The 21373-nt window shown below is 42.5% G+C and overlaps 2 protein-coding genes across 10 annotated transcripts in view; one reads left to right on the top strand and one right to left on the bottom strand.

Moving 5' to 3' along the window:
• LOC120445333 (cyclic nucleotide-gated cation channel beta-3) overlaps positions 1-21373 on the top strand; it is a 58723-nt gene that overhangs the window by 11743 nt on the left and 25607 nt on the right. For all 9 annotated transcript variants that reach the window (XM_039625665.2, XM_039625662.2, XM_039625666.2 and 6 more), the window contains one exon: positions 10106-10403. In XM_039625665.2, coding sequence (XP_039481599.1) covers positions 10184-10403 — 220 coding nt within the window. In that variant the 5' untranslated portion in view covers positions 10106-10183. The remainder of the gene's footprint in view (positions 1-10105; positions 10404-21373) is intronic.
• On the bottom strand, positions 1714-2375 carry LOC120445337. Its single transcript, XM_039625673.2, has 2 exons — positions 2267-2375; positions 1714-2210 (listed from the first exon to the last, which is right to left on the bottom strand). The coding sequence occupies exons 1-2, from the start codon at positions 2315-2317 to the stop codon at positions 1845-1847; spliced, it is 417 nt and encodes a 138-aa protein (XP_039481607.1). The 5' UTR covers positions 2318-2375; the 3' UTR covers positions 1714-1844.

Below are 21373 nucleotides of genomic sequence, written 5' to 3'. Positions count from 1 at the left end.
GTATAATTTTTTGTTTGTTCATATAGTGTGGGTATTATACATATACTTATTTTGATTATTATACCATGTAATTACAAGTTTGGTATAATTTTTCTGAGTGCATAGAGTGAAGCAAAGCGAGCCACCGACGCCTAGGACATTTTTAAGGGGCGTGACCGGACGGCGGACGGTGTACGGTGGGTATTGGACAGTGGGTGGATTGGGTGTGGGTGTGGGTGTGGAAACTTTGAACAACTTTGACCAAACACCCAGACACGCGCGAGAATTGCGCCAAAGGAGCTCTCAGCCAAGAAGGACAGCACAAAGGAACCTAATGAACAAATGAACAACGGACAGATATGTATCTGCGTTTGCATATAGACGGTGTACATAGTTACGTACAGATGGCCGAACACTTCTGCTGTTGGGCTGGGATAGATGGTTGGTGGTGGGGGTAGGAAAAATACTTTAATCTCAAGGGCACGTTTCCGGAAATAAATAAATAAAGCTCCACGGCAGAAAGGAAGACAAGGCGAAATGTTCTTCTGCTCATAAAGCAGAAACTGAGAAGAAAAGCTCATCGGCATAGAAACTCTTGACGTGAGCTTGGGAAAAGGAATTCTTTTAAATTTTAATGATACAAAATATTTGCACAATTCCTCGTGCAAATATATTTTCATACTTTCCACGAAACATTTTCATCATCTTGAATTTTTGCTTTTTTGTTTTGTGGTCGGTCCGCCTCTCGACTTTTAATTAATAATTTAACAGCCACACCCTCAAGAGGGGAATCAAAATTCATCTAGATGGCCAATTAAAAATTAAATTTAATCAGAAATAACAAAAGTAGCAAAAGTTTACTTTAAATTCAACTACATTTAGAATTTATGCGAGTGCGATTTCCATTTTCGAGTAAAAATAATATTAAACATAAGCGAACTAAATGTTCTAATTGTAATTAGTTATAGTAAATGGCAAAAAAATATGCGGAATAGGGGCACACGATTTGTTAATTATACAGAATGGTAATGAAAAACTCAATTTGGTGCGAGATCCAGCAGAGTCTGTAATTAAAAAGAAAACTTTTTGTTTTCCCAAGTCATCGATAAATCAAAGTGAAACAAGAGCCGAACCCAGCTTTTCGTCTAATTTTGCTTATCCACAGAACCAAATCGCAGCTCGACAGCTGACGACAGCTGATTGATGATCCGCAAAATTACAAATTACACACAAATGCTATGTGAGCCTGGAATTTGGCAGATAAAAATCGTAGACCCAATTCCCAATTCACTTAAGGCGTTGCACCTTATTTGTTTTCGCCCAAAACGAATGAAGTTGATTGATTATGTTTCATTACAGCAATAAATAGGGCCGCAATTAAAACATGAATCAATAAAATAAATGTGGTCATAATGACAAAATTTTAACAGCGACTTGGGTTCCATGTTTGAGAACGGCGTTTAAAAGGTCATCAGATTGGCTCCAATCGTGGGAAATTGAACAGCAGTTGCTACGCACATAACTTCCTACTTTCGCAGAGCAAATAGTGAAAATGCTTTTGAGGAACATCAAATATCAAATTTCCGCTCCCATAGAACGCAGCTTGGGATGCCTGTCAAAACGCGGTGAAAATGGCTAGAAAAGCGTCTTGTAAATGTGGTATTTCATAGATGATAGGAATCTTGAAAGTTACTTTGTTATACTTATAACAAAAACTCATTATCGGCCATCGTATTTTGTGCGTTCAAAGTGGAAGTATCTTAAAAGCATAAAGCACGCTATAGATAATATATATTTTAAAGAAAATTTCTTGGTAGTTTCGCTGAGTAATTGGAATTTTTTCACCACATCTCGAACATATTGCATTACATATTGTAATCGTAGGTATGTGGCTCGAATTCGTAACGCTTTAGGCGCTCGTAATACTGGCCAAAGAAAAATCCCTCCAACTGATAGGTCTTGTAGATGCGGTAGTGTGCTGTGCCCAAGTACCGATTGTTGAACGCCCATATGCAATAGTTGGGAAAGGCGTATATATAGCTCTCCCTGCCCCTGGAGTCCATGTCACATGACCTGTGCTTAGTGTGCAAGTCCATGGGCATATCCGGGATCCCTCCTGCGCCACGCCTAATGTGTTTGGGTTTTGTACTTGGGGCAGCATTGCCAGTCCTTGCCACTGATTCTATCGGCTGCTTCATTTCCACTGATCTGGCTGCTAATTCTACCGGAATCTTCGGTTTACATGCGCTTAGTATGAAACCAAGTTAAGTAATAGCATTTCACTCACCAGGGTTGCGCATAAAACGAATAAAAATATTGAATATTTGTCTAGCTGCATTCTGGATTTTGTGGTGTGTTGTGTACTGATTTTGTAAATTATGTAAGTGATTTCTAGAGCAAGGCCACCTTAAAAAGAACATTCATTCAATTAGATGGGTGATGGGTCATTGCACATCGATGGGTCATTGCACATCAATGTTCTGAACCTTTTAGAACTTCTTTTCATTTTGTTGCTTAAGTAAGTTTTTTGAGAAAGGTACTTGCATACACTCAAATGCGATTCAAATGCAAGGCATTTCAAAGTATGAAAACTGCAAAATCCTTGGTGCAGCATACTCCTCCGCAGGGAAGGCAAAAGGAAATACCGAAACGCTGACAGCTGAAAGGATGTCGGGATATCACAGAGCGAGAAAGAGAGAGAGAGAGAAAGAGAGAGAGAGAGAGAGAGAGAACGAGCAAGGACTCGACGCATGTAAAGTGACAGGCAAGTGTCACATAATGGCCAGCGTTGATAATGACCAAGAACCGATGCCAGATCGATTCACCCGGCGATTCGTGATGTACGAGCCAAGTCGGGCAGCATTTCAAGTGTGAAAATAATACGACAGCAGTAATCAAGGCGCTGATGGCAGAACTAACCTCTCACACATGCTCCCCATATTGATTTCACGCTGAAAGGCTGCAGGAAATGGGCTAAAATATCTGGCGGAAATGTTGAACGGAGCAGGGAGGATGTTACCAGCCCAGAGGGTCCTTTTGGGGAACTGATTGTTAACACATGTCACTGGCTCATAATTGCAAGGGGTTCTAAATCGAGGAGCGAATTGAGCTTCCAGCCAGAACCCAAGCTGGAATGCATGGCAATTGTTTTGACACACATGTTTTGACGTTCAGAGAGAGACGGCGATAGGGACAGGAAACTGACATTGCCGTAAGGACGAAACGATAGTGAGCCAGAGCTCTTAATCGGTGTTTTGGTTCAAGGATATCAAGAGCACGCAAGATAATTGCATAAGAAATTATTTTTCATTTGGCATTTATGAATGTATAAAGGCAAGAGATTGCTCAAAAGCTCAAATAAATGTGGCCATTAAATTCAGATTCTAAAAGGCTTTAAAGTACGTGAAATCAAATACAGTAGAATCCGGGTATAGCGATTTTACGGATTTTACGTCGTTATACCCAGAAGACGCTTTAACAGAAAGGAGGGAAAAAAAAATTTTTTGTTTGTTTTATAATTGCCATGTTTGTAATATGTTTTAACATAAAACAAATGAATTTTTTAATAAAACAAAAAATGTAATCAATTTAATTTAATAACAGGGGTTTTTCATTAGAAAAAAGCAGAAAACTTAAAAGTATGGAGTAAACGCTGATTGAAAATATCCGATTTTTTACAAACATTTTTTTTTTCGATTTTTTGATAAAAAATAATCCGTTTATTTTTCGATAGCAGAAAAAATAATTGTCCAAAATTGGAATGCCATACATCGTTGAATTCGTAATAAAATTTCCTATCCACATGTGTTCAAAAAAGTAAAATGTAATTTTTTGCCATTTTTCGCAATTTTTGATGATTGTACCCCTTAACAAAAATTCAAAAATTTGTAAAATTTTTTTTTTCGAAAATCAAAAAAGTATGGATAGACATAGTTAGCTATGTTTATTAGCAGCAAAAAACAGTCTTTATTTTAGATGTGCGACCATTTTTGGCCAAGTTATGGCGAAATCGCCGATTGAAAAAAGGTATTCAGCAATTTTTCCAAGGCGAGATTAAAGCTTTTAAATATTCGTCCAAGCGTCCTGTTACCCGTCTGTTTTGTGGTTTTTTGCTTTCGGTTAACCAGGCCAGGCAATGAAGATGACTCCTTAGCCACACACTTCAGCTGTCATTTTCGTGGGAACGCTAAATGCCTTAACTGTTAATTTTGCATCCAATTAAGCTCGGCAATTTTCGAGGGTCCAGAAAGCGATTTCTGCTTATGACATTTGAAAAGCCATCTTAGACTCGACCACAACCCCGAAAATGCAGACTCTCCCCTCGAGGAGCGCGAGCGCTTAGACTGCGAGTGGGTGGATACATGGAATGCAAATATTTCCCCAGTGAATTGTGTGTACCTGCTGGAGATGCAATTTCTGGGCAAATGGGTCGCTTAATTAAATCCAAGCACAAGGAGCCCAAGGAGCACAAGGGGCCTACTGGTTGCACTCAGTACAGAGTCTGTCAGTCACTCAAAGGAGGCAGCGCAGGACGACTGAAAGATTGACGATTGCCAAGGCGCACAGGTAGCTGATGAATGTGTCGGGGTGGCACTTTTGCAGTGGCAAATCCCACGCTCATAGTGCTGGCCAAAAAAGTAGTGATTATTTCAGTTTATTTATGCCTCCAACGTGTTATCTAGCTAACAATGATATATGATATAGAAAGCTTGGCTCCTTCTTATTCTTCATATATTTTAATCGCTCTGTGGCAAATAAATCAGCTCAGCACATGTTCATAGATCATAACATATTGATTTGACCAATCCTACTTTGGCAGAATACCAATTATGGCCGAGACGCATAATTAATTGTGATACTATCGCATATGTGTGGCTGCAGAGCATCCTTGCTGCCTTAACATTCGGTGCTTGTGTGTATATGACAAGGATGCTTTTGGCCAGGATAAGTTCTGTGTTTCGCTGGCGATAAACCACGATACTGGCCCAAGTTGCATACCGGCTTGGCAATAACTCGTCGCTGTCACCTCGCTGCCTCCTGCTGCATCCTGCATCCTGCATCCCCATTTGCAACTACAAGCGCATTCCATCTTCGACTTTGCCAATAAAGTGAAATATCCCTCCACAATCTCTTATTTCCCGACTGCACCCCACGTCGCCCTCACAGCACTTTGTACTCCTTCGTGGCTGCTGCGCTGGCACATATTTTCGCCTGCTGTGCCAGCAAATTTGTTGCAGGACTCCAGTGCAACAAAAGCTACAACTGCAGGTACACTGAGCAAATAACTGGGAATTCTTCGCAAAAATATAGGAAATACAAAGTAAAACTGTAGATTTGTTTGCTTTTTTCTTAATCTCGATTTGGTGCGTTCTCTTTAATAGCATCCCATGCTGTTCAATGAAAAGTATCAAGCATAACACGTTCAGTTTTTTCAGCGTGCACCAATAACTGCCTCTGAAGCTGTAGCTTAAGCTGAAACTGCAACTGCACAAACCAGGCATTTCTGTTTCCTTTCTTTGCACCAAGTTGTTTTTCATTTTCATTTAGTTTTTCCATTCTTTTTTCGCTTTTCGCACGAAGCGCCGAGACCCTTTTGTTTATTTGCGCTCTGTCGAATCACAAAAACTGTAGCGCCATCCGCCATCAGTGTTGGCCTGGGCCCAAAGGGTTGGATAAAGATTCGAGGGGCGATCGGGCAGTACACTGGATGTGGATGCGGATGTGGACGTGGGCACCTTGCACAAAGGCGATGGCAGCTGCACGAGTAACAAAATGTTTTCATGCCACAGGGTGTACAACGGAGATGGTAGGGATACTATTGCGGTACAAGGGTCGGTGTCTATTACGTGGCTAGTATAAAGATGCGGCAATGCGGCTAATCAAAGACTTCATATTAAAATAAATTTGATAACACTTGATTTTTATATACGTCTTTTAGCGCTATTACAAATTTACAGTACCTCCCTAAGGTAGCAAGTACCTAGATATGTTGCACGATGGAATCAGCACAAAGCAGCGAGGTTGGGCGGTTCAGTGGGTGGTGCCACTGGCTTACTGCTCACGTATGTGCAGTTATAAATGGCAGTTCGTGCACCACGTTTGCTGGCTACAAAGATGCGGCGAAAGATCCACTGCATCCGCAAGAAGGAGGTGGCTCCATGGATATAGTTCGCTCGCCTGCTTTTGTTAGTGCCGCTTTGGCCCAAAGCCACACGGGTTAAAGGAGTTGCAAAAGTTACGCAAAGGGGCTGCAAGCAGAATGTTGTAGTAATAGAATTACAAAAATACCGAAAGCTTGGCTGTAATTAAATATTTTGGGCGGCCACACATCGAAACGCGAATGAAAACCAAATTAAGCCACATTATACCCATTTTAAAAAGCGCTAAATTCGGAATTAAATTGCTCAATTATACATTTGCGGCAACAAAGGTCGTCGGGCGATAATTGCAACAATAAAATGCAACGCACTGCAATGGGAAAAAAATTATAATTGATAAAAGCTTAAAGTGCGATCATTATACGCATATAAAAATAACAGAATAACCCAGTAAAAGCGCCGATTGCGTTGCTTTTCTGTTTTCCTGCTTTTCTGGCAGAGGAGCAACGCCATGCAGCTGCATTAATTTGCATGGAAAATGCGGCAACGAGTCTGAAACGGGGCTGAAATAATTGCACAAAAGGGGTTGCATCGATGGTTGCGGGATATCGATGGTCCAGACATCTAGCCCAATGCAAATGCAGTATTATTGGCCAGCGTTATTTACTTATGCATTAAATGCGATTTTCAACTTTGTTTAACCTCAATTTTGGAAACTCGCGTGTTGTGTGCCGTAAAACATGTTGTCGCTTGACTTGTTTTGATTTCGGCCAATTTGGAAATGTAAAACCGGAGGTTCTCCGATTACTTTGCTTATCTGGTGTGGAATTAGTGCAATATGGCTATATGGGTAGTTGTGTGCATTGGGTTTTAATTGGGCTTTTAAAATGGATCAGGTGCATGCAAAGCAATCAATTTGCTTGGCTAGTTCTACTATCTATCAGATTCTCATAATATTTTCCGCTGGAAAATATACATCTTTCTAAATGGGAAACTGCAACAGCTAACAGGATTCATAACTGGTCAAGAAATGTTTGGCAACTGCAATCATCACGGAAGCTTGTCACACCTTATTTAGTTAGCGCTCTAGCCTCAATACGGATAAGTTTGGCTCCATCTGGGTTTTCCCATGCTTTTCCATGCTTTTCCATGGAGGCGAGCAATTAGGGGCGCCAATTGTGGTCAGCGTTTGCGTGGAGAGATCGTGTTCCATCAACTTGAACATGGCAACTTGTCAGCGCTACCGTCTCATCATCCGCATCGTCCTGTTCAACCAGCTCGTCCTTTTCGTCCTTTTCATCCTTTTGGTCCCTATGCCCTCGATGCTGTCACATTCGTGTGACAAATGCGCACTTGGCTTAATCAGATGGAATACGCCCTTGCAGAGGGTATAATCACTTGGACCATCAGCTTCTTTTTCTGCGGCTGGCATTTTTCCTAGAGTAATTTCCTTTTTGTGTTGGCACAGAATCGCGATTTTTGCCACTAATTAGTAGCCGTTTTTCGCCGGTTCTCCGCTTTTATCCTGCAAATGTTTTTGGACGAGTGCGAGATTGATGGTGGTTCATTTTTTATGCACGAAGCTGTCTCTCTTTTGCAATGTGATCTGGACAAATAGACGGGGTGGCAGTGGGATCTGGTTCTTGGCAATTATTTCAAAGGGATTGCATTAATTAGCTAAAAACAAAAGCCAGTTATTTTCTGCTTATGCTGCTGAAATGGCACAAAAGGCCATTAAATGCTGTCAGCTTGGGCAAAAACAATTTTGACACGAAAATTGGATTCCTATTTGTGCATTATATGCATTTTCAATGGCATTTGCTCACATGCATATTATATTTATAAAGTCTATATGCATAGCATATGCAATTGTAAATGTCAGTATTGCCTTAAAATCCACTGAGACTCAGCGAATCGAAAATGATATGAAAATTGTTTTCCACCTTCGATTGCTGGAATTACCATATTTTCACAGCAAACGAAAACTAGAAAGGGACGCATGAGGTGCAAAACGGGGACAGAAGTGCAAATTTTACTCCGCATTTTGGGCTACTTTGCAGCCAAAGCTCGAAAAGATGCTAAAAATTGCAACGGAATTGCAAATGCTGTTGACACTTGCACAATGCAAACAATTGGCCCAGCCAGCAGCAGCTTTTCCTCCCGCTTTCCTTAGTTTATTCTTGCTGTCATAAGATGTTCTCCCTTTTTGGGATTTGAAAGTTGTGAGTTCGGGTTTCCCAGGCAATTTTCATGTTTACGTAGGTTTGGGCAACACTTGATTGCCTTTTGGGCTTTGACCAAAGAAAATAGAACACTGCCTAGGAGGAAGTTTTGCACAATGACATTCTAGTTACCTTGGCATAGGTAAGACGCACTCTCGTTAAATTTTATATTAACACCTACTTACATTTCTTGTAAACTAATTTCCGTTGGGAGTATGTCAACAAGTACCGTCTAAATATCATCGTACATGATCGTACCCTTGGTGTGTGGCCGTAATTTTGATCGCCTTTCCATAATCATGGGCTTGGAGCACAGGAGCCGGATGTGAACTAAGTCGAGCGTAAGTTCTTATCCGATTTTTCTCGTTTGTGTTTGTGCAACATCTGCAGTTAGTCCGCCCCACATATACGATACGATTGGCTTGCAGACTGCGGCTCATAAATCATATTTGTATTTGGATCTCGTTCGCCTTTCCATCCCAATTTCCTCGGCGTTTCCCGCAGCGACGACAACATTCAATCAAAATGCTGCAAAATCCCACAAATTTGTTATTCGTCACGTATCCAAAAAGGAAAGTTGAATGTGTGTAACTGTGCTCTTTTTTCAGAGGATGTGCGTTTGTGTGTGTGTGGCATTACGTATACGCGGCAGTCAAGAGGCATTTACGAAAAGAGTTTAAAGCCAGCGCGAGCATTTAAAGTGGCATAATATGTAAATATCGGCATAGAATAATGTGCATTACCCAGTCCACGGCAAAAAAGGACTCCCTGCGAAGCCAACATATGCCCACGTTTGCCAGAGAGACAACTTATCAAGTTTACACTCAACTGAATATTTAGAGTCGCTGTTGAGTCGAGTTTCCCCCATTTCATTGGGGCTTCTCGCACTTCCCTTCTGCGCATTGCTTATTAAATATTAAAATGATAAGGAAAAGGAAAAGGAAACGAAGGGTGTCCTTTTTTTGGTTTTTGGTGTGTATGCATTGGGGTTTGTGTTCGTCTGTGTTCATCTCTATCATTCGGTTTTCCCCTTCTCATTTGAGCCTCATTTTGCTTTTGAATTCTAGAATAAGCCAAACTGTCAATGAGTGCTTTCAGTCGGTCGACTCGACTGCTCTGACATAATCAAAAGGATTCATTAGCTAAGACTCAACTGAATATCAAAATATAAGCTTAGGCTTAGCTTTGAGTATACTCGTATTGTAGCTGCAACATATAACATAATATTGCTAAGACGGAGTTCAGTAGACTATCAAATTATCTTCCATCGAACAGATTGATTGGCGTTTAAGTCAATGCTAAACGCTCTTTTCAAGCGATTTTAGTTTCATGCTTAAGCCATTAATCGTTGGTACATTACCCTATCCACTTCATATGCTAATGTCTTCATTCATATTTTCCATGTCGCAATCATTTTGTGCGATGTTCTTATTTTCGCAGCTCTGCTTTTTTGTGTGTTGTTCTGTGGCATTTCTGTAGCCTTGATTGCAAGCATTTGCATAATTTAAGAAGCCCTCCGTCTGCGTCAATGTCTTGAGCTGGCAAAGCATGAAAATGAAAATGAAAATTCCAGGCACTCTTCCAAGCACATCTCCCCCTTCAAAACGATGTGCAGAAATTATCATATCTTTTGAAGCTCTGTTCTAAATTATTAACGAAATAAATAGCGAAGGCAGCCACGGCGAATCGAGGCGCCCAAGCGCCATGGGAATATTGAAAAAGTTTCGCATTTCCCATTCGCCATTTACGAGTCACCATTCGCCATTTCACCATTCAACCATTCTCCGCCTTCCATTGCCGTTACAGGAGGAGGAGTGGCCATAGCGGAGGACACTGGGTGCTGGGAGCAGAAGGATCGGCGGCCAAGCGACGACAATCGTTGGTATGTCCACAGCCAAAAGGCTGGTGCTCTCGCTACGTGGACGCAAGAATTCGCAGGGCAACTCGGCGACCTCCTCCACCCGCCTGGTATCCGCCGGCACCTCGCCCGGCCATGAGCTGGATGAAATAGCCGTGGTCTCGGGCACAGGATCCAGCAGTCACCACTTCTCCTATGGCGGCTGCCTTGCCACCGGCGACGCGCCTCTGCCGCGCTACTCAACAGGTGAGTGCTATTCCCCTGCCCCCTGCCCCCTGCCCCACTCCCCCAACTATCCACCAACCAACATCCACGTGTACAACTATGGCCTCCAAATGCGAGAATCTAGCACCTGAAAGTCACCAAATGTAGACCCACCACCAATTACCAACCACCACCACCTGCAACACTACCGTGACCTTTGTGAAAACCCTAATGAACCCGCCTTGCATGCCGTTAGAAGTGTTCCATTTATGTAACTCACACTACGGGCTAACCAAAATAGTAGCTACTGAATTGGATTTATAGAGTAAGAAAATTCGTTGCGATTAATATACATATATAATTGCACCTAAGGTGATTCAAATAGTTGATTTTGATTAGAAACATTTAAACATATGAAAATCTATGAAAATCAACCTATGCTTGTTTGATTAGTGAATTAGTTGTTGCCTTTTTGAGCTGCATTCAAAAATTTAGTGTACTTGGTGTTTTGTATATTTCGCTTAATTTTAGAAATATATCCTTGAAGCCGTTATGATGAAATCCCTACCAAAATCCTTTGTAGGATCTGCAAAAATCCTATTTATTCGAGATCTAAGAAGGCCAACAAGCGAGTGTGCATAGAGCATGCTAAAATATGGAAATCTGCCGCCTAATGAAAGCGATGAAGATTTGATTCGAGAAAAGCGCCTTAGCAGAAGGACTCGTCGCGAGGGGCGAGGGCAAAACAAACAACTAAGAAACAATCTTGGCCAACCTAATGGCAGCTGTTGTTGGCCCTGCGGAATAAATCAATCAAATGACAAATATGCTTAGGCAATTGTCAAGCCAAGTGGCTGCCTGGGTTTTGGCCTAATTTCATTCGGAGCGGAGCGGCAACTGCGGTTCTGTGTTGTGTGTTGTTTTAGCCAAAGCCACATGAGCGCCGAGTCCTTCGTTAGTTTTCTTGTCACATTTTATAGGGCGCATATGTGGCAGCGTTTTTCCCCTGCTGGCTGCACGTTCCTCGTCCAGTGGCTTACAGTTAATTTTGAGTGAAATTCAATTTATCATTGAGCGGGGCATAAATCCGCATTTGGGCCACTTTCGGCTCGTTACGGACACAGCGCACAGAAACACATAGGACTCGCAGCTGAGATTTATTTGGGCCGAACCTGTTTGGTTGTTTGGCTGTCGCATCGCATTTCCCACGACATTAGCAAACTGCCTTCAATTTGTCAGCAATGAAACTTTGGCTCGCCTACTTAGTACTGTATTCGCCATGCATTTAATGGCCCTATGTTGTGCAGCACATTGAGAATTTAGTGGAAGTTTCCATGTTTATTGGCCAGAACTGTAATCGACATTTATCGCCTCTTTCATGGCAAAGACTTGGCTTTAATGTCTGCCCACGCTTTAACGCCTTCATGGAGCGGGGATGGAAAAAACAGAAGTACATAGTATGTAGATAGATCCAAGCGAAGCGTACGAGACATGGGCAAAAAGTTCGTTTGCAACTTTTGCCATATTTTTCCACAGTCCCGAATGCTTTCGACAATTTTTAGTACATTGCTCCTAGCAGCCCCTCGATTTTACATATATATTTTTGTGTGTGACAAAGGCAATTTTCGGCACAGCTTTGATCAAAGTTTTCGGGACCATGGCATCAGTAAATTAAATTTGACTTACACACGAAATTCGGCCAAAAATAGGAAGCAAGTAAATAAAGCCTCAGCATAAATTTGAGCTATATGTCACTCGCTTATATCGATATGCGCAGCTCTTAAAAGCTAGGAAAATTGAATTTTCCCAAACAATTTCGTTGCCTACTTTTGTTGGCAAATCGATCAATGGACCTGAATACCATTTATATATCCATTAGGTGGCCAGATAAAACGCTTTTCATACCCAACTCCATCTGGTGCGCCTTGTGTGTGTGTCCGGTATTTTTGATTTTTTGCCAAGCAATGCCATTGTTCGAGTCACGTTTAACTGGAAAAGCCGAAGGATAAAGCCTTCAACAGTGGCCAGACTTCTACGGCTCTTTGTCTCTCCGGCTGTTTCTCTTTTGCCTCTTGTTTTGTATCCTGCAATAATTGAGCTTAGAGGATCTTATGGCAGCTGCATCATTGATTTGCCACCCCTCAATTTTTCCATCGCCCCTCGTCTCTCGCCTCTCGCCTCTCGCCCGTTCAAGTTTTTGCGAAAGTTTCTCGGTTCGTTTTTCTTTCCATTTTATTTCGTTGGATTTTTGCTTTTAGCCCAAACTCAAACCCGAAAAAGACTTCACAGCCAGACATAGTTGAGTTGCAGCAAAACTTTTTCCATTTGCCAACACAGAGTTCACTTTTGGAGCGAGCGAGAGCGGGCATACGACAATTTTAAAGACTTTCCTCGCTCTCACTCTCACACTCGCACTTGCACCAGGCAAAATTGCGCATGTATAATTAGTTTTATTTACCACCTGGCACACAAATTTTAATTAGAATTTATGCGTCCTTCTCCAGTGGCCTCCTCCACTCCTTTCCGCTCCCTTCACTAATCCTTTGGCTGCTCCCCAGGCTGCAACTTCTTCTTTGTCTTCTAAGCCATCTTTGGCTGTAAGGAATTTCCTGCCGGCCATGCGATTTATCTTCAGCTATTTCGCTGTGCACTGGAAATGTATCGGACACTTTGCCTTTAGTATTTCAATTTAATAGTTTCTCCACTATTTGTAATAAATAATATTTAACAATGTTACTTATAGTAAAAGTTTAGTACACAAAGTTTATACGAGCCTATCCACTTTTTCCAGTGTAGTCCTTTCGCCGACCTAAACTGTAGTTGCTGGCCATATGTAATACGAGTATTTCAATTATAAAAGCAATTTACTGGAGGATGGGCACGTTTCGATTACAATAAGCGTATTAGCTTACCAATTACCATGCTGAGAAACGAACTGATGGCCAAAGAAACGATAGGAAAAAGGTGTATAGATTACTATTCACCTGGTTAGTGGAGTGTGCCTCGAATTCGGCAAAAACACAGAGAATGCTAAAATAGTTGCCGGCACTTCAGGCAGTTGCCACAGTGTTGTAGGGCTTGACATTTTAATTGCCATCTGCGAGGGTGTGCCATCAGCCACGTTGCGTATACGCCGCGTTGAGTTGTCCACATTGTTGCCGCGAAGTGCCGCGGATAACTTTAGCAGCGGCGACTGCGTGCAGCACAAAGGGCCACTTAAAGTTGCCACACAGGCGCTCCTCACAAAAGGGGATTTGCTTTGAACGAAACGAAACGACACGAAACGCAACGCAACGAGAATGCGAATGAGATGGCCGAAGGCGGAGGGGTACAGCGGGGTGGGGTTGGGCTTAAAGGTCGGCGGCGCCAATGCTGAAGTCTGTAATGCAATTACAAATGCAGGTGGAGTAGCTCCGGCAGCTTTAGCAGCTTCAGCTGGAGCGGCATTGCTGGATGCCATTAGTTGGCATCCAGCCAGGTGTCAGCGAAGGGGCTCCCACTTTTGTCTCCCTTTCGCTCATCTGAAATGGTTGACTTATCAACTAAAGTGCCGCATTAAAAGGAGCAAAAATGGGGGGAAAAAAATAGTCAAGCGCTTTGCCCTTTGCACATTTGTAGGGCCATTGAGCAGGGCTCTTCTTGTGACTCTCCTCCTTATTTCCAAGTCCTTTGAGTGGTCATGACGCAGACAAAGGGCATTAGAAATGGTCAGATAAGAAGATATGTAAATGATCTGCAGCTGGGAGCGTGTGCGACTTAAGTTGAGTGCCTAGCCATTTGGGACAGAGTTTATGCTGCAGTGATTAAATCGTATATATATTTTCTAAACTGTATATAAGATGTATAATCTGCAATCATTTTAAACTTACTGTCCCACGGTGCGTATGATTATTCTTTTGTGTAACGATATCACCCATACGCACAGTTGTCCCCATTTCATGTTAAAAAATGCCAGGGAATGCTTTAAAAGAAAGCGTGCTAAACTTTTGTGCCCAGTCCTTTTGAATGCAAATGAAAGTGTCAGACCGACCAGACACATGAAAACCCTGACACACGCAGAGTGGCAGACATCAAACATTAAGCACTTAAGGCCATGAATTCGATTCTGGTCAAGGGGGCGGGGGGCAGAGGTCAGGGGCGGGAGTTGTGGGCGATGGGCGGTGGGATGTGGTCAGAGGGCTGAGGGTAAACCGAGTTGCAGAAACAGAGATCATGCGGCGACATGTCGGGCATATCAATCACTACCCCTCCGCCGTCTCGCAGAGCATAAACCTATTATTTTTCAACCGCAACTCCCCCTATCGGGTTTTCCTAAGCCTGCGGCAGCTCCACTCATGTTTTTGCCAACTCCACAGCAGCGATGATAATTCGGTCAGTTCGGTCTGTACCGACTTGGTCTGTATGTTGCTATGTTGGTATGTCGGCCAGTTGGCAGGATTAACTTGCCGGGATTAACAGCGCCAGTGACCGCAGACAGAGACGCAGGCAGAGAGGGAGGTGGAGGCGGCGGAGGCGACGGGGCCAAAAGCAGAATTAGGGACACAGAATGCGCTGCAAGGAGCAAAGCCAGAAATCTCTTTAATGTTTGACCTTTACGCCAAATATGCTTTTTGCTGCTCTTAGTCAGCACTGTGTCAGTGCACAGAGAATAATATCTAAGAACTAGTTTTGTGCTTCTTTTGTTAGTATATTATTAATTGTAATATTTTTATATATTTTATGTACCATATTTGTAAGCTTTAGTCTCAGCGAACAGCGCTGATATCTAAAGTTCCTTCTAAAATCCGATTTATTAAAGTATTTTTGCATATATCTATTCACTTTTATAACTGATTTAACAAATGTACTTATATAATATGCCTAACAAATCCAATTGCTGTACGTGCTTAGATCCTTTTTCCTCTGAGTGCAAACAGGACATACCACCCTCACAGCTTGAGGCTGTGGCAAACTTTTTTAAAGAAGCAATTTGCTGCTGAATTTATGTGGTAATTACCACAACGGTCGCGCTGCAGCAAATTAAGTTTTGCCAGCTGGCAGCGAGGAGCTCGACACGAGACATTTTGCTGGCCAACTAAGCGGATTACTATTTTATACTTGGCTCCCGCTTGAATTTTCGTTTTTGTATTGTTTTTTTTTCGGGTTTTTGGTCTGCGGCAAAATTTGCCTTTTTACAATGCGATAAGCGCAATTTAGGAGCCAACCGAATAACAAAAACTAAGTGGCTGTGGAAGATGCCGAATCGTGACCATTTTGATCACGTAGTGCCTTTAAGCTGAATTTGGACATGGAAATGGAAAAGGAACTTCTTGGCCGGACTGCAGCCTAATCGCATTTCTGCTGCCAATCAGAGGAATTTGTGCCAGGCCAATGGAAAGCGTGAAAAGTGTGCTACCCACCCACTCCTAGTCATGCATGATATGATTTTCACGTTTCCCGGTCAACGATTATGGCCATAAACCAGTTGCCAGCGAAAATAAACTGCTGCTTTCTTACTTAACAGCCCCCAAAAGTCGAGGGAAAGTTTTGGTCGAGAAAATTATGAAATGAAAATTACCAAATGAAGTCGGTTTTTATGTTGTCTGCCTGCGAGTTGAACAATAAAAAGTTCAAAGTATTTTGATGATCCCTTTGAAAAGGAATTTCTTTATAAACCAATATGCCAGCCAAGCTGGAGCGGAAATTGCTTGACATTAAATTCAATGCGATTAGGTCAGACTGAACACTTGGGGGAAATTGAAACATGAAGAAACATAAAGTATTGGGGCGAGGGGCCACTATTGATTGATAACATTCGCAGCCATCCTCTGATGTGTGTGCACTTAAATTTGATATCCTTTGTGGGGAGAATAGCTCGGCAGGACTCCGCCTCGAGTGCTGGCATTTCTATGCTCCGGCTTCTGCCCTTATTATACGTTCGTTAAGCTTTTTGCGCATTGTCCTGTCGTCCCGTCGCCCCTCTATCATCCATTCTCATCCTGGTGGCCATTAATGCACAGGCCCAGGACGCAGGACGCAGGACTCGGAGCAAGGAGCATAGAGCTCGTCCATGTGACCCAAATAGGTCTCGTTTTAGGACTTAATGGCATAATGACGGCAGCACTGCTGCAACAACACCAAGAACTCGGAGTCAAAGCAAACATGCGACCAACAAAAAATTTGGAACAATTTCCCAGGGTAAGGCTAACACCGCCCACCGCCCACCGCCCACTCCCAATCCCACTCCCCACCCGGCATGCCCCCTTTCTTTTCGTCCCTCAATCGACCACTTTAAAAAGTTGCCGCAAAATGAAATTGAAAAGTCAATACAATGTAATTGTTGTCCTCTCCCTCGGAAACTGTGTTGTCCTTTTGCCGCAGCCAGCGACGATGTTCATTCAATTTATTTGTAATTTTTTAACAATTTAACAGTTAAAAAACAAACCAAAACAGGCGAAAAAAAAGAAAGGAAAAAGTCGAAAATAAACTTTTGCACCCGGCAAACACACAACGTGTATATGTATATGTAAGAGTATGAACTCAAAAAAGGGGCAACCTGGAGTGCGACGGAGATAGCATGAGAGTGGTGGCCCAAAGCAAATACAATTATGCTGGGCAACAACAACAACAAGAAGAACAACAGCAACAGCAAAAGTGCTAAGCAAATACTTGCCACGCCCCGCGCCGCCCAAAAGCGCCCCTCTCAAAAAGCCGCGTGCTTAGAATGTGTAATTCATTTGAAAGTTTTTGCACCACTCACTGGCGATGCTCTGTCGACAGAAATTAATTTAACTTTCGGCTTGGCTAGAAAGTGGTTACCCTCCCCCCCCAAAAAAAAAAAAACACCGCCCTCGGAAAAGGGTCAGCAAGGTCAGGGGTCAGGGGCCAGGGCTTAAAGTGTTGGATGTGCATTTCAATCAATAAACATTTCCACGAGTGCCTCACAGGTTCCTTAACACGATTATTGCACGAAATTCACTTAGGCAAAGGTTCTTAGGAAGCCAAATTGCTGCTACACGTTAAAAAAAAAATGCGTTTTAGAGGACTATATAGTAAAGTTCATATATGCATATGTAACATATGTTATGTTAAGTGAAGGCAAAGCAAAAACATAAAAACATCACATTCTACGATGTATTTTTCTGTTGATGCACTGACTCTACATTTGTGGCCGTCTGCTTGGCAAAAGTTTTAATTATAGTTGCAGGATCTGTTGTTGCACAGAATGCTCATATCCTCCAGCCAAGATGCTGTGTCGGAAATTGCAACTTTAAGCGGTTTTAGCTTAATTTGACTTGCAGAGCACACACACATCCACACACACACTCACACACACAGACGCATTCCTATCCTGGGAGCCTGGCTGCACAGACATTGGCAAAACACTTGGTAATCAGAGCGTGGATGAGAGCCAAAACCTTTTTGGCATAAACGCCCAGAGCTGTCGAAACAATGAAGTACGACTAGTAGTGCCGCCTTCAAGGGGATTGCAAAACTATTTGCGGCATGCTGAAAGCAAATGAATGCAACGCCAGAGCTCTTGCAATGCTCAATGTTCAATGTGCAATGTGCAATGTGCACTGCTTATGCAGCAGCAATAATAGTATCCGTAGCAACAGAATAACAACTGTGTTTGCAAATTTTCGGAAAAAACATCCGATCGAAAAGGTTAAATTTGCCTAGCAAAGTTTCTAGTAAGCAAAGCCGGATTCTGTGCCAGCTCAGAATACACTAGGATTATATTTTAGGATCCGAAGTTTTACGATAAAATTGATAAAGTTCTGAAATTCATATAAACCAGTTAAACCAGATTCACTGAGTTAAAAGCAGTACAGCTTTTAACTACAGTTTCGGTTATGTCGAAAATTTTAATATTGAAGTGGAGTTTCGTGAGCAAAAACAGCTATAAAAAATGCTTGCAATATACAAATATTGAATTATTTTATATACGACTAGAACACAACACGTTTTAAATACACTTTAAACTTTAGCTCAAGTAAATCGACTTTTTTATAATAGTTTTTAAAGTTAATTATGCAAAATCTTAACTCGAGTGCAATGCTGGTACGTCTGCTATCGAGTGGAAAACCAAGAAAATGTCAGTTCGATTTTCCCCATTTTTCCCATGTGGTTTTCCTTCACACCGCAAACAGCAGCCAATCTGCTGAGAAACGAGGGAAACCTTAACGGTTGCATTTCGGTGAATTATTGATTTGTGGCTGCGGTGGAAGAGAAAAAACTGCTCCATCTGTTGGTGCAAAAATGGAGCTAATTGAGGTATTGCTTCAGTTTAAAAGTGCCCGAGTGTCAAACGTATTTCCCGCACTGAGTTTTCCGCTCAGATTTCTACGGATAGCAGCAATTATTCCGTTGCAGGAGTCCAAATTAAATCTGGCCATTTCACCGCCCCCCCCTCCCAACCCCTTCATTTGCATAATCGGCTGGGGAAAATGTTCATTGCATACGCACGGGGGCAGAAAGAGGAATAAATTTGTTGATGCACATTACGCATACGCCTAGTTGGCGCAAATTGGCCCATTGGCTTCTGTTTTATCGCTGGCAAAAATTAAAATCTAAGCTCGAAGTTTTCCCCGCCCTTTTCAGAGTGTTTGTGTGTGCGGCTTTGTCCTAATCACATCACGTGCGACTGTCTTGTCTTACATTACACACATCCCTGTTTGGTCTACACTGGAGAAAAATATGCTTAAGTTAAAGTAAAGTCTAGTAATAAGATCTGTTAGTAAAGGAACAATAAGTAACTGATTTAAAGGAGCTAAATGCATTCAATAAGTTACTAGAGTTAACTTTAATCGATAGCAAGACTCTCGTTGCTTATATGTATACTTGTTTTGCCAAGTGTACGTGTATATATGTATATGCAACCAACTTTGTGGCCAAAATTACAGGCCATGTGCTGAGCTGAGCCGGGCTGTTGGCCCGACGTTGTCTGCTTTTGGCATTTGTCGCAATTGCCGTTAACTGCCAGCGCGTGTTGCCTGCCAACGTTTCATTATCAAAGCCGAGTTTGCCACTAAGCACGTCGTAAACAATAAGCTGGTCCCCTCAGTTTTCGCTTTTGGCCCTCTTGGCCCACGCTTATTACTTTCGCCCCATTACGGGGGCACGGTCACAGGACATGGAACATGGAACATGGAACACGGGACACGAAGCAGGACAACGGCCCCTGGACAGCTTAATGGCATGCATGCGCATATGGAGGTACATATAAATATAAATTCAGCTTGAAATCGTTTAAATAACCTAAATAATTACCATCGCAATTTCAATTTGCTCACTCTTTTTGATGTTTGCGAACAGAGCCTGCGGGCAAAAAGCTAATTTCTGAAAATACTTTACGAAGCGAACGAAACTCCAGAACTTCTTGACAGTCTTTGCTTGCTAGACAAATGGTACAAATTTTCCATTTAGCCAAGTTTTACTGTGCAGTGTGCAATTGACATTATACTCGCAACTGACTGCTAAGTGTTCGCACTCTAATTTAAATTAAACTAATTTGTAAATCCTTAACACACACACACAATCGTAGCTTTCTTTTGTGTGCACTTGTGTGGGTAAATGTTTGCCCTCCATGTGCCCTTGTGTATATTTTTAACCCAAATCCATTAGAGAAGTTACTCAAGAATCCTTTAGATATTTATGTGCTGTGCGCGCTGTCTTAACCCCACACACACACACAGTGGCAACAGCAGATGCAGATACATTCGCAGATTTAGATACAGATACAGATACAGATACAGATTCGCACACAGATGCAATAGCAGTTGCTTAGCGAAGAGATTGCGAGCGGACAAGCTGAGCACAGCAGAGGTCACATCAAGTAAATAGCAACGTCGTCGAGGCAAACAAATACGCAAACATTTATAAGACTGCTAAGCTCATAACGAAATGCACTTACACTCGAGTACAAGCAGACTAACACACACACACACACACACACATGTAGGGTGACCACCATTCCCTTTTGGATTTTTGCCATGCTAAACACGCGAACACTGAACCAAATGGGTAGTAATAAAAATGTATATGTTATGTTATTTAAAAGGATCATTATCCTTTAGTATTAGTTTCCAATTGTGTATACAACATGTACAAGATGATATAGAATTTTGTCAGGAGAACATCGCCATAACTTTGTTACCTGACCAGATATCACGATCCAGTGCCAGTTCTCTGCGTGCATCAAGTATACGCCAAGTGGGACGAGGTACAAGCGAGCGCAGGAGCTCATCTCCTATTCATGCCGATGTCCTGGGACAATGTCAATGGAACCGCGAAGCACATTCGCTTTTCAGCTGGCTTAGCCACCGCTCAGCGGTGCACTAATGGCCCCCAATCGCGGGATCGGGATCGGGATTGGGATCAGGCCAAAAATATGCTGAGCCGATTGTGCAGCTGGCCGAAATGTAATTAACTGCATATACCCTGGGAAATAAAGATATTCGGATGCGGGCAGCCGCCAGCGCTTGTCACTCAATTTCACTATTGCACCCGCATTGCACACTCACACACACTCACTCATCCACACTCACACACACTCACACACTCACACACACATACTCACTTTAACTGGAAATTCGCACCGCACGAACTTGTACGCTTTCCTCCTCTCGTGCTCGCCTGCTTTTGCCCTCATGTCCGCGCATATTAAAAGTTTAATGTAAATGTAATGAGTGCCAGCGCATGCAAATGAACAGTTTGGCTTTGGCCCCTGAGCCACGCCCCCCCGCACTCTACCGCCCCATCAGCCCAACGCCTTTATTGCTTTTGCGGTTGCAGCAGCTGTGCGGTATCCACGTTGGCCCACTGCTAATGAGTTGAGTCACTTAAATACATTGAAAGCCGTGCAAAATGTAAAGTACATTTAGCGCCGTTTGCAGGAAGGATTGTGCTGAAAAAGTGCTAAAAAATGGATTTGCCAACCTATGGAAATATACTAGAGAAACTGATTATGCATTTGTATCTACAATCTACACTGATCTTTATCAACCCATTGCGCCATCGCGATATTTTCG

The sequence above is a fragment of the Drosophila santomea genome, chromosome 2R (assembly GCF_016746245.2).
Source record: "Drosophila santomea strain STO CAGO 1482 chromosome 2R, Prin_Dsan_1.1, whole genome shotgun sequence".
NCBI classification, from domain to species: domain Eukaryota; kingdom Metazoa; phylum Arthropoda; class Insecta; order Diptera; family Drosophilidae; genus Drosophila; species Drosophila santomea.
This window is presented reverse-complemented; position numbering and strand designations above follow the sequence as displayed.

Bases quoted from the DNA above. Each gene is read 5' to 3' on its own strand.
- LOC120445337 (XM_039625673.2), bottom strand. From the start codon at position 2,317: ATGCAGCTAGACAAATATTCAATATTTTTATTCGTTTTATGCGCAACC. The intron at 2,211-2,266 runs GTGAGTGAAATG...TGTAAACCGAAG, and splicing joins TCGTTTTATGCGCAACCCTG to ATTCCGGTAGAATTAGCAGC.